This window comes from Podarcis erhardii (genome assembly GCF_964252035.2).
Source record: "Podarcis erhardii genome assembly, chromosome: 1".
Lineage (NCBI taxonomy): Eukaryota > Metazoa > Chordata > Lepidosauria > Squamata > Lacertidae > Podarcis > Podarcis erhardii.
This window is the reverse complement of record NC_138497.1, coordinates 41,968,379-41,981,468: the sequence shown is the minus strand read 5'-3', so window position 1 is coordinate 41,981,468 and position 13,090 is coordinate 41,968,379. Positions and strand designations below refer to the sequence as shown.

The window sequence follows — 13,090 nt, the reverse complement described above, 5'->3', positions numbered from 1 at the left end:
CAAAGTATGGTGAGAAAGAATAGTAGGCAGCCAAGCCTTCTGAGGAATCCCAACAAGAGGGGAAAGCAGAATATGAAGACCCTGAAAAAGCGATTAGACAGGAGGAGAGCCAGTGGAGGACAGCAGCAAGGATCCCCAGGGCATAATAGGAATCTAACCGGAAGGAACTATTAACTATCAAACATGACCGAAAGATCAAGGAGATAAGTACAGAGAAGAGGCTCATAGATCTGGCAGTGAGGAGGTCATCCATGATTTTCATGAGGGTAGTTCAGTGGAGTGAAAGAGGTGAAAGCCAGATTGGAGATGGTCAAAAGAATTGGAGGAAAGATCGTTGAATTGGAGGAAAGATCGTTGTTATATAGGAGTAAGCAGCACAGTCCAGAAGTTCAGAGATAAAGGGGGAAATAGTAGTACTTGGAGAAGGGACAGTGAGCCTAGAAATGTGTTCTTTTTTGAGAATAGGGGAAATGGTGTGTTTGGATACTCGAAGGAGATGGTGCATAAGGGGAGATAACTGGAAGTTGGAAAGGGGCATGAGAAGGGGCAGAATGAAGGGCAGAGTAGACTGGTTCTATCTTAGCATTGGAGGAGGAGGCCAAATCTTGACCAGAGAGAGGAAGTGGGGAGTAGAGGAGTGGGCTTTAGCAGGCATCAAAGGTAGAGAAGTGCAGCTTGCGATATCTAGAGTTGGTGTGGAAGGGATGGATGAAGTAGTGCTGTTTTAGCCAGGAGTAGCTTGGAGGATAAAGATGTTTCCAGGGCAGGTTACTTGCTTTCTCCTGAAAATCATTTGAAACACAAGTAACAGAGATGAGTTTTTGTTTTAAAAGTAATGTTTTAAAAATGCCTATGCTATTGAAACCAGTAGTGATGTATGGAAGTGAGAGCTGGACCATAAAAAAGGTTGATCGTCGAAGAATTGATGCTTTTGAATTATGGTGCTGGAGGAGACTCTTGAGAGTCCCATGGACTGCAAGAAGATCAAACCTATCCATTCTTAAGGAAATCAGCCCTGAGTGCTCACTGGAAGGACAGATCCTGAAGCTGAGACTCCAATACTTTGGCCACCTCATGAGAAGACAAGACTGCCTGGAAAAGACCCTGATGTTGGGGGAAATGGAGGGCACAAGGAGAAGGGGACGACAGAGGACGAGATGGTTGGATAGTGTTCTCGAAGCTACCAGCATGAGTTTGACCAAACTGCAGGAGGCAGTGGAAGACAGGAGTGCCTAGCATGCTCTGGTCCATGGGGTCACGAAGAGTCGGACACAACTAAACAACAACAACAATGCTATTGAAAATTTACAATAAAATGAACGTACAATGAAAATGTACAATAACTAGATGTAAACACATTGGAATAGGGTGGAGACATCTCCACCCCGTCAACACCCCCTGGTTTGCACACAAACAGGAACGGAAGCTGTGCTGATGTGAACAGCTAGAGGGGAAAGAGCTGTGAAACGCACCAGGAGAAAAACAACTTCACTGCGCTCTAAGGCAGTAATGTGAACACACCCTTTGTGGGAACAAGTCCACATAATGAAGGGTAGACATTCTCTTTTTCACTCTACCAGTTCTTACTGTGCACAGATATTACACATAGATGATCTTGATGATATGTGGCTTTTAATAGAAGGACAATCCTTATGAGATGCAGGATTTAGGCCATTAGGGGTCAGTGCCCAATTTCCAATGGTTACAGTTAAAGAACAGCAGGCTACAATTATACTGTTAGATTAGTTTAAGCAGACCAGAGCAAATCCTTATTTTGAAATTAAGAGGTCAGCATTTACTGATAAGTTTGATTTATAAGAGAACTGATGGTCAGCATGGCATTGTTGGAAATAACACCTGCTTAAGCTTTGACTGATTCCAGAAACTTGGGGACAGAGAGATTAAATAGAGCCAAAATGGAATATACCTGCTGAGCCAAAACCAATTCTTATATAGCTGCCTGGAACATTATGCTGGGAGACTACAGTGTAATAAATGCTAGCAATAAAAATGCTAAATGGTTTCTTCTATTGTAGCTGTTAGAATAGATACACAAAATAGCTTGAAACCTCCCACACTACCAGGTTCCACACTATTGCCTAAATGATATATTTAGTACTCTTAAATGCTAGAAATAGCAATGGAGCTACATTTATTATATCGGACAAAGTGCTTGAAATGGAATCAGAAGAAGAAAAACTGCTTGTAGGGTCAGAGAGAAAAAACAATAGTTTCATTTGCATCCATTTCCCCAACATTTATACTTACAGTGGTACCTCTGGTTAAGTACGTAATTCGTTCTGGAGGTCCGTTCTTAACCTGAAACTGTTCTTAACCTGAAGCACCACTTTTGCCAATGGGGCATCCCGCTGCCGCCACACGCGCCACCAGAGCACAATTTCTGTTCTCATCCTGAAGCAAAGTTCTTAACCCGAGGTAATATTTCTGGGTTAGCGGAGTCTGTAACCTGAAGCGTATGTTACCCGAAGAAGAATCCAGGATTTTAGCATACCTGTGATGCCATGTAGAAACAGAGGCATGAGTCTGAGGGAGGACCCCAAGGGCCACAAAAATTGATAATGCTTTAAGAAAATGCTACATCACTTTGAGAAAAAGCTATGAAACTGTTAAGAATGCTAAAGCTTTGAACCTGCTGAGAATGCAAAAGCCCTTTCCCACAGGAAGAGAAGAAGCTAACATTTTTATCACAGAATATACGCAGCTAAACACGCAGGTTTACAAAGCACAATAGCTCCATGTAACAATGTTTCTGTACGGACAGCAAAACAGCCAATGCTTATGCTTATTGCGCAAGCATACTAACCTGAAATGTATCCAACAATTAGGATGAGGTAATGTGAAATACTTATATGCATATGATTGGAAAGGGCTTTGTGTAGAAACTTATAAATAACCTCCCTAGACTGCTAGCTGGGGGTTACAGTTCTTGCGGAAGGGTCCGACCATAGCTGTCAACCTTTCCCTTTTTTTAAAGGGAAATTCCCTTATTCTGAATAGGATTCCTCACAAGAAAAGGGAAAAGTTGACAGCTATGTATCCGACTGTAACCTATTGCTTCCTAAGTAATAAAATGGCTGGGCTCTATCTCCTCCAGGTTCCTCAGTCTTATTGACAACAGAGGGGTTTTTATAGGGTTTGACCCCTTTCTACAAGTCCACCATCTAATTCAGATTTTATGTGAATGTATATGGGGGGGGGCAGTAGAAATGCTACATTACTGCAGAATATGAACTGCGTGAAAAGCCAGCATTGGTGGGGCTGCGGTTGGTTTAGATTTTTAGCTAAATATCCCCCACCCCACTCCACTATAATAATAATAATAATAATAATAATAATAATAATAATAATAATAATAATTTATTATTTATACCCCGCCTATCTGGCCGGGTTTCCCCAGCCACTCTGGGCGGCTTCCAAAAGAATATTAATATACTGTGATACATCAAACATTAAAAGCTTCCCTAAACACCCCTCCCGTTACAGGCAACAGCAAAGATTAACGTTGCCCACTCAGGCCCCACTCACAGCCCATATCCAGCCTTCACTAGGAGTGTTATACCTTGCACTGAGTTTGCACTGAGCAAAAATAAGTTCTCTTGAAAAATACATTCCGCCCCCCCCCCACATTATACAACACTTAAATTACGAAAAGCAGGCGCTCATCCCGATGCTGTAACTTATTACTCCTCTCTTTATTTTAGAAGACAGCTGAAGGCAGCCCTGTTTAGTGAAGTTTTTAATGTTTGATGTTTTACTGTGTTTTTAATATTCTGTTGGGAGCCGCCTAGAGTAGCTGGAGAAGCCCAGCCAAATGGGCGGGGTATAAATAATAATAAATTTATTATTATTATTATCATCATCATTAAAATTGTTGTATCGGATGTTTTTGGCGTTTGACGAGTGGCTGGGGAAACCCAGATTATTATTATTAATTATTATTAATAATAGAAATACTGTTGCCCAATCATAACTACCCTGAAACCCAGCAATGCTCTCTACTATTATCATTGTTATTGTTATTATTAATAATAATAATAATATAATGATGATGATAATAATAATGATAATAATGATAATAATAGAAATACTGTTGCCCAATCATAAATACCCTGAAACCCAGCAATGCTCTCTATTATAATTAAATAATAATAATAATAATAATTATAATAATAACAATAATAATAATAATAGAAATACTGCTGCCCAATCATAACTACCCTGAAACCCAGCAACGCTCTCCCTGGGCAGCTCCCTGCTTTTCGCCCTGCGGCTCCTTTAAGAAACGTCTTCAGAAGAAACCCGGAAGTTGAGCTCTCGCATCCTCGTTCGTCACGGCGCGCCCCTCCACTTGGCGCATGCGCCGCCGGGGACGACGAGAGCGGCCCTTCCTTTCTCCCGGTCTGCTCTGTCGCCGCTTCCTCCCCCTCCTTCCCGGCACCTCCGGCGGTTGCTCTAATGGCGGCCCGGCCCGGCGGCCTCCCGGGGCCGGCGACGACGGGGATGTTGCGGCTGCTGGTGGCGGCGGCCTTTCTCTTGGCCGCCGGCTCGCGGGCTTCGGAGGTGGCCGGGGGCGCCGCTAGCGGGGAGGCTGTGGGCGCCAGCGAGCGGTTTAAGATCGAGGGCCGGGCGGTGGTGCCGGGGGTGAAGCCCCAGGACTGGATCTCGGGGGCCCGGGTGCTGGTGGACGGCGAGGAGCACGTCGGCTTCCTCAAGTGAGTTGCAGCCGCGGAGAAAGGCTTTGCGGGGAGAGGGAACGGATTTGTTTGCCTTTTTTAATTCAAACCCCAACCCTCGGTCTCTCTCCCGTTTGGTCCCCACAACAACCTTGCCAGGTAGGCTGGCCTGACAGAAATGGAGCCCCCCCCCCCGAGGTAGTTTAGGGGAAATTCCAACTCGGGCCTCCCCATTCCTCGACTGAGACTACTAACCACTGCATCATAGTACGAAGTTGCATCACCACCAACGTGTGCCTACAGAGACAGACAAAATAACTTGAAGAGATAGCTGTCTTTTTCTTTTGATTTCCTCCACACGTTTAAAATCTTAACAAAACAAAACAAAAAAATCCTTCCAGCAGCACCTTAGAGACCAGCTAAGTTTGTTACTGGTATGAGCTTTCATGTGCATGCGCACTTCATCAGATACCAAGCATGTGTAAAATCTTAGTTCAGAAGAGAGTCACCTTTCTTGAGCGTGGGGCAGTCAATCTTAGGGCATGCTTGTTGCCACTTAGGTGAATGCAACAAATGTTGCTCATTTCAAAGGACAAAGAACTTTCCTCGAGGGAAACTTTTCCTCAAGCCTTTAAGGATACAGTGGTACCTCGGGTTACATACACTTCAGGTTACATATGCTTCAGGTTACAGACTCCGCTAACCCAGAAATATTACCTCGGGTTAAGAACTTTGCTTCTGGATGAGAACAGAAATCATGCTCCGGCGGCACAGCGGCAGCAGGAGGCCCCATTAGCTAAAGTTAAGAACAGGTTAAGAACAGTTTCAGGTTAAGAACGGACCTCCAGAACGAATTAAGTATGTAACCAGAGGTACCACTGTACTGCTCTTTTTTTCCTGAACTCACCAATCACCACACACCCCCCCCCCTCTTTATTTCTGTAGTTTCTGTTTTCCAGCTTCTTGGTTTCTGCTGTGTACAGAGACACCTGCAGGTACCTGCACTCTGTAATGTGCAAGCATGAATCCTGTCTGTTGCTTTCAGTAGAATGTGCATCCCCATTCTTAAACTTAAAGTTAGCTTGTGCAGTAGTGTGCACATCTAATTGCTGGAGAACATTATTTTTCTGAGATAGCAGGGTCACTGTTTTTTTTTGGGGGGGTGAGTGCTTTCTAGATTCTAGAATGTAGTTCTACAGGTATCTCTACTACCTAATAGGTGGTGCCTATTTTAGTAATGGCCAGTCTTGCACAACTCCTTTTCCTTGTGATGTTGTGACCTCATCCTGCAAGGAGGTGTCCTGGAGCACAGAAACATATGTGCATACTTTGAGTGTTGTCAGTGCCAGCTCCTCTTTGGAGACTCGAGTGCTCTGCATCACATATGTTTAGACTGAACATCACCCAGTATTTTAAAAAATGACAGACGATATGTGCAGTCAAGAGAAAGCAATGGCTATCCTTTCTATAGCAAAGATTATGCTCCTGCTCTTTATGTATAGGCAGGTTAATATTGAGAGCAAGATTTTTCTTGGATCCTTCTCAAGAGTTTTCTGGTTGAGAAACTGTGTCCAACAAAACTGTCTTTTCCATACATACATACATATATATACACACAAGATGGTTTCAAAAAGCCATTCTGTACTTGTGAGGATTGCCTTAGAACACTCAGTGTATCATGGCTGAGCCAAGATTTTCAATGGAAATGTCCAGCTCCCACTCTTAAGTACTATGCAGCACCAGCTTACTGGCATTGTAAGTTAGTGAAATAGAGCATTGTGTTATGAATTAATAGGTAGGGTTTGTAATCCCCCTCTTGATAGGATGATAGCTCTTTGGTCTAATAAAGCTTTTTTGAGTTCTGACATGTAAAACATCTGTTGCACATTTTAAATTATTGTAACTGTTCTGTGATGCAATTAAATATATGATAATTTTTATTTTTTCAGGACAGATGGAAGCTTTGTGGTTCATGATGTTCCTTCTGGATCATATGTAGTTGAAGTCATATCTCCAGCTTATAAATTTGAACCAGTGCGAGTGGACATCACTTCAAAAGGGAAAATGAGGTGAGCAGCTATAGCTTTTTTTATATAGAATACTGAACCAAACTGATTTGCTATGGAAAACAGGGCTGGTTGGTCTGTTGGTAAGGCCTTAAACATTTTTATGTTCTCTCAAATAAATATATAGGCCTTAAAACTCTGTAATTATTTGAATCCTCCACAGTTGCCTTCACTATAGCTTGTTTACTGCTAGCAAACCACAATCTGAAGCCTTGGTTTGGTGATGGTTTACGAACCTGGGTTTTTTTTTGGGGGGGGGGTTGTTTTTTTCGTTTTTTTTGTTTTGGTTTTTTGTTTTTTTGCTTGCTGATATGTACAAACCGAACATCCTTCCATAACCATGGTTTATTTGCACATCACAGATGTTCACCAAGCTATAAAGGCATGGGGCTAGAAAGAAACCAAGCTTTAGAGAAACAAGCCATGCTTTGTTTGATCATCTGGGGGACAAATTTGTGGTTAATATGATTTGTTGTGAACCAAGCTCCTAAATTAATGTATCTGAAAACAAAACTTCTACCAGGTGTGGTGTGATATATCATGAAAAAAATACTTTTAAAGATACATAAACTATATCTGAAAGGGTTGGATCCAGGCTTGCACTTTTGTTCATGGAAAGGACCAAGATCCATTGGTGGCTTCTGCTGAAATAAGGAGGTGGTCATTTTAATAGATTTCCCTTTCTCCCTGCAGGCCCCAGCACCCCTTTCCACATTTCCAGATGGTCCCCCCCAACCCTTCCCCCTCTAGAGTACCTTCTCAGCAGTGCTGTAGGAGGAATGAGGAACTGGCTAAAATAACCTCTTCCCTTTAACAGAGCTTTCTATCCACAAGTTAAAGCCACCTGGTTAAGCTAAGCTTAACTCAGTTTCTGTTTGGTGCTAATAGTTTACAGAATGTTTTTCAACTATGTTTTCCTCACTGAGAATATCTGCACAGTGATTACAGTGGCTTGCAAAGTTCTTTTGAGTCTATAATCCTTGACATTTAATGCTAGTTATTTACATATGATCACTGCTAATTTGTTACATTTGTGAGATCTTTCAAACTTAATTTATCTGATACTGGATTTTGCAAAATCAGTGATGGGGGTGTGTGTGTGTGTGTGTGTGTGTGTGTGTGTGTAAAATAGGTTGCTGTTGTTTTTCAGTAGCACCTGTTCTAGTTGCTATCTCCAAGGACATGCAGAATAAACTATTTTCAGACCTCTCTTGGGAAAATAAAGTTTCATCAAGTAAACAAATTTGTTGGGATATAGATGCACATCTAATGCAGAATCTCTTATATGAGCAGGTGACCAAGCTACGATCCTACATACAATTATGGTACTTTCTTACAGTCAAATTTTAAGCTGCTTAACTATTCACAGGATTATCACTTCAGTTCAAATGCAGTCATAGAGAAAATATCTAACCAAGATAATTTGTTGGGCTTTAATGGAGAAAGATACTTCTAAATGTCTTCTTCAGGGCAAGATTTGTGAATTACATCAAAACATCAGAAGTTGTCCGATTGCCATACCCACTTCAGATGAAATCTTCTGGACCACCTTCTTATTTCATAAAGAGAGAGTCTTGGGGATGGACAGACTTCTTAATGAACCCCATGGTATGTATGGAAACAGGTGCATATGAACTGCTTGTTTGCCACTGATTAGCCATTTATTGCCTATGTTTCAAAACCTATTTAAGGACCCTATTTGTAAGATTTAAGGGTAAACATTAAACAGATTATATGTTAATATGCCACTGTTAGAAGATAATCATTAAACAAGGCTTGTTTTCAGGCAGGCATCTCTTGGTGCAGGAGAGGCATCTCTAGAGGGAGGGATGGTTACATCATCTTAACAGGGATTTCTTGTCATACAATCAGCTGGGGGGAAATTATGAAGCATTGTAGACCTAAATTAGCATCCCCAACTCCAGTTAATTTGCTATGCATTTGCAAAAAAACACAAACCCTCCAGCCCTATTGTATATAATATTTTTGAAGTAAACTACGAATGTGTAACTGTGTTTTGTAGTAGGAGTCTTAAAAGTGTGTTGATTTCTAGCTTGCCTCAGCTAGAAATTTCAGTTGAAACTGGAAGGCAGAGTGTGTTGCAGAGGAATGTGTTATAGGTTTGTTGTTGTTTTGAGGTTGAATATAAAACTGAAGGGCAGTTTGTGACGCTGGTTGCTAAAGCAACCACAGGTACCCATTAATCCTGGCTCAGTGCATATGGTAAAGGTAAAGGTACCCCTGACCATTAGGTCCAGTCACAGACGATTCTGGGGTTGCGGCACTCATCTCTCTCTATAGGGAGGGAGCCGGCGTTTGTCTGCAGACAGCTTCCAGGTCATGCGGCTAGCATGACTAAGCCACTTCTGGCGAACCAGAACAGCACACGGAAATGCTGTTTACCTTCCCGCCAGAGCAGTACCTATTTATCTACTTGCACTTTGATGTGCTTTTGAACTGCTAGGTGGGCAGGAACTGGGACCGAACAACAGGAGCTCACCCTGTCGCGGGGATTTGAACCACCTACCATCTTATTGCCAAGCCCCAGGCTCTGTGGTTTAGATCACAGTGCCACCCGCGTCCCAATGCATATGGTAGGACTTGTTAAATGGAATAATTGAACTAGCCTAGATACAGATGCTTCAGTTATGCAGCACATTAAAAAAAAAAAAAAACACACACGCTGTGATACTTGGATATAGATCCACTCTCCCCTTTATTTGTATATTGTTGAATAATAAGTTAGTGTCTATTTTGACTGCTAAAACCCTGTCAGAAGAAATGGTTTCTCTCCTGCAGTAGTAATCAAAGGATCTACTCAAGGAGAGTAGATCTTGACTGACTCAAGACTATGGTCATTGAGCCCCAACATGGAGTGTTTTCTCCATATTTTTCATTTTTGGTGAGATTTCTAAATATTGGAATTTCTGTGCAGCCTCAGGCATATGTAGCTGCCTTTGGAGCTGTTGACCCCATCTAAGTATGTCACTGAGATGCGCCACTTGTATATCACTGTAAACCATGGTTAATATTTTACCCACAATCCTAGGTTTGGGTATTAATCTGATTCACGGAGTCATAGTTTGTTTCCTGGTGGCCATTCACAGTATAACTTTTGAGGGATTCTTCTTTTATTATCTATGGTACCATACGGCAGTGCTAGAACTGCTGCCTAACAGAAGAAATACTAACATATTTTTTTAAAAAAATCTCCTGTTTAAGGTTATGATGATGATCCTTCCATTGCTGATCTTCGTATTACTTCCTAAGGTTGTCAACACAAGTGATCCTGACATGAGGCGGGTGAGTAAGCTTTGCGAGGATTAACATTGCAAATATTGTATCTGAAGAAACCAAACCAGTCCAAATAAATATTACAGTCCAGAAAGTGCCTGGGAATGGTTTTTCTATTACCACTAAGGTAGAAATACAGCTGTGGGCCAGAAATACAAGCCATCTAACAATGCTTAATTATTCAAACCTTTATACAGAAAACATCAAATTCTAAGAGATGCTAAATCTAAATTGTGTGCAGTGTAAGCTTTGTATAATGTATTCAATGTGTTATGGATGGAGAGAGATGTAATATGAGGAGACCAGGAAGCTGCAGCCTTAGTGTCATTGGACTGAATGAAACTAGCGTCTGAGAGCTGGTGTGTGTTAGGACAGTCCGCTTCATCTCAACAACTTTCCATTCCAGCCCACGAAAGGGACTAAGATCTGTTTGATCCCACCCAGACACAATCATACAAGATAACTCTTAGCTGCCCACTCATGCCGTTATTGAGAAGCAACAGAGAGTTGTACTTGGACATCTTTCATCAGTTTTAGGTTGCCTTTCTGGTTTGGTTCTAGGAGCAGTAGAGGCTGTTGCAACAGCCTCATTTTCTACCAAACCTCTTTGGGTGTGAGCCAACAGCATCCACTCTTTTTCCTGCTGGCAGAAGCAGCAGCTGCCTAAAGATTCCTTGCTGCTGATATTAGGAATTAGCATGAGTCTGTTGGCTTATAGGTGGTGAAAAATGTTAGTCATGCAGAGCCCACTGGGCAGAAAAATAAGTATGTCTTGGTTCTGAATGGGGAGCATGTATAGTTTTCTACCATCATTTTGATTTCTTGGGCTGCACTGATTCCTTCATCTGCCCATTCAGTGCTATGGCCATTTCGCCACTAGTTTGTCATGAAAACAGAGGCACTCATTTTGAGTTACAAAAATAATCTACCAGTCTCTTCCTATGTTGAATGAATGTCTCTGAGACTATTTCTGATAATTTGTGTTATCGTCTCCTTTTCTTGCCTATTGCAATTAAAACAAGAATTCACATCCTAGTCACGTTCTTCTGTGACAAATCCATTATGACAGAAAGTTTTAAATATGATATTTATTAAATTATCCTAATTTATTGTCCTTTCACCATGCGTTATGCTGAATAGCGGAAGGCTAGAACAAAATGGAGATTCAAGGTGTTTACTAAATCTTCTTTATTTAGCAGTATCTACTGTTTGTCTTTGGCTGCTGCTTTTTGGGGTTCAGTTGGTATTAATTTCCTTTCCTTCTAAATGACCACTGTCTTCAGTAGTTCATTACAGGTTTCACATTATTTTTGAGTTAATAGGTATAACATTCTAGATAGATGTTTAAATCTTCCATTTTAACTCTGGCTGAACACATATCTGAGAATAAAGTGGAACTTACCTCTGAAAACTTGCAAAAGATTGCATTGTAAATGTTTAATATAAGGTTAAAAGTGGAGGCAGATCAACTGCTTGATCTGATGCATTTGCTGATGTGAATCAACATGCGATCTGCTCTCTTGGGCAAGAAATTGATTGCCTAATGGAAAAGTGTAGTTGACAGAATCATGGACCATGTCCTCTGTGGAAGACATTGGGTAGGCTGCAATAGATGTAAAATGTTCTGTTCAATTTTGAAAGGCTAGGAAAAATTAAATGACCTACCTCAAATCGGGCCCAGATCTTTTAGCAGACATATTTTAATAGAAGGCAACTGTTGGAAGGAAATAGCTTTTCAAAAAGATGCTTGACATACATTGCCATGATAGTTCAATTTGTTTTAAACAATTTTTAAGAACTAGTGTGCCAAATTTTTTAGCATTTAAGAAGAAACTTTTAAAATTTGAAATTGGGAGAGATTTCAACCAAACTCATCTTTTAAAATTTTAATATGGCAATCCTTTATCCTGTAACACTACTTTAGACATGGTTATCTCTGTTTTTTGCTTTTAGAACTTCCTTTTCATTTATTTATATCAATATAACACAAGAGGTTTTTTTTAAGTTGTAGTTTAGGCTGTGGCTGTATAAAGAGTCTATAGCGGGGGTATATGGGTAGAGAGCAGCTGCAAAATGACACCACTACTGACAGAACAATTAACCAAATTGGCGTATCTTTACGATTTGGAAATGGTTTTACTTAATACATTCTTCTCTTTTTGTATGCATTTAGGAAATGGAGCAATCAATGAATATGTTGAATTCTAACCATGAGCTGCCTGATGTGTCAGAGTTCATGACAAGACTTTTCTCTTCAAAATCTTCTAGCAAGTCCAGTGGTAGTAGCAGTAAAACAGGAAAAAGTGGGGCAGGAAAAAGGAGGTAGTTGTTTGTTTCTCTGGAGCCACAATTTGCACAGCTCTGTTATGTGGTATCATCTATATGTTCTGTGGAAGAACAAAAAAGCCACTACTGTAACCTAAATCCAATGTGAAATTGGACATGATACAACTGTTGTGTGTGCTGTAGCTTTTTAACCTATTTAAATATCTTGTTCTTTAAACACATGGGGACATTGCTTCACTTCTGTATCTCTGTAAAGACCGATGAAGAGTTAACTCCTTTGTAGAGAATGACATTAAAGAATTTAAATTATGTGAAATATATTGATGATTCTTAAAACATCACTGTAAAGCATCTGATTTCAAGAAACCAAGTGTCTTTAACCCACTGTTCTTAACTTACGTAGTCTATAAATGCACAATATTTTTCTTAACCTAACATTACTTGTGCTTATTGAAAGAGAACCTCTTTTGATTGATTTGTTTTTATTTGAAGCATTTTTACACTGCTCCTCGGGTGAAAAAGTGTCCCACAGCTGCTTACAAAGGTCAGTAAGAAGACAGCTCCTGACTTTGGGCATAGAATCTAGAACATACAACGATGTAAGGAAAAGGGAGGAGGAAAAAGATAAATCCAGGCAGTACTTCAAAATTACAATATACTTAAAGTTGGAAGCAGGAATAGAAGCAATTAAAGAGTTGAGAACTGCTTGTAACAGCAAATATAGTGGCCTGATTCCCTTCTCTCTTTCCT

At 40.8% G+C, this 13,090-nt stretch overlaps 1 protein-coding gene across 1 annotated transcript; it reads left to right on the top strand.

The window, feature by feature from the left end:
* The first annotated feature begins 4,378 nt into the window (after window positions 1-4,378).
* Window positions 4,379-12,656, top strand: EMC7 (ER membrane protein complex subunit 7). Its single transcript, XM_081866197.1, has 5 exons — window positions 4,379-4,733; window positions 6,644-6,763; window positions 8,230-8,368; window positions 9,983-10,063; window positions 12,228-12,656. Exons 1-5 carry the CDS (start codon window positions 4,477-4,479, stop codon window positions 12,378-12,380), a joined length of 750 nt encoding a protein of 249 aa, XP_081722323.1. The 5' UTR covers window positions 4,379-4,476; the 3' UTR covers window positions 12,381-12,656.
* Window positions 12,657-13,090: the final 434 nt, after the last annotated feature.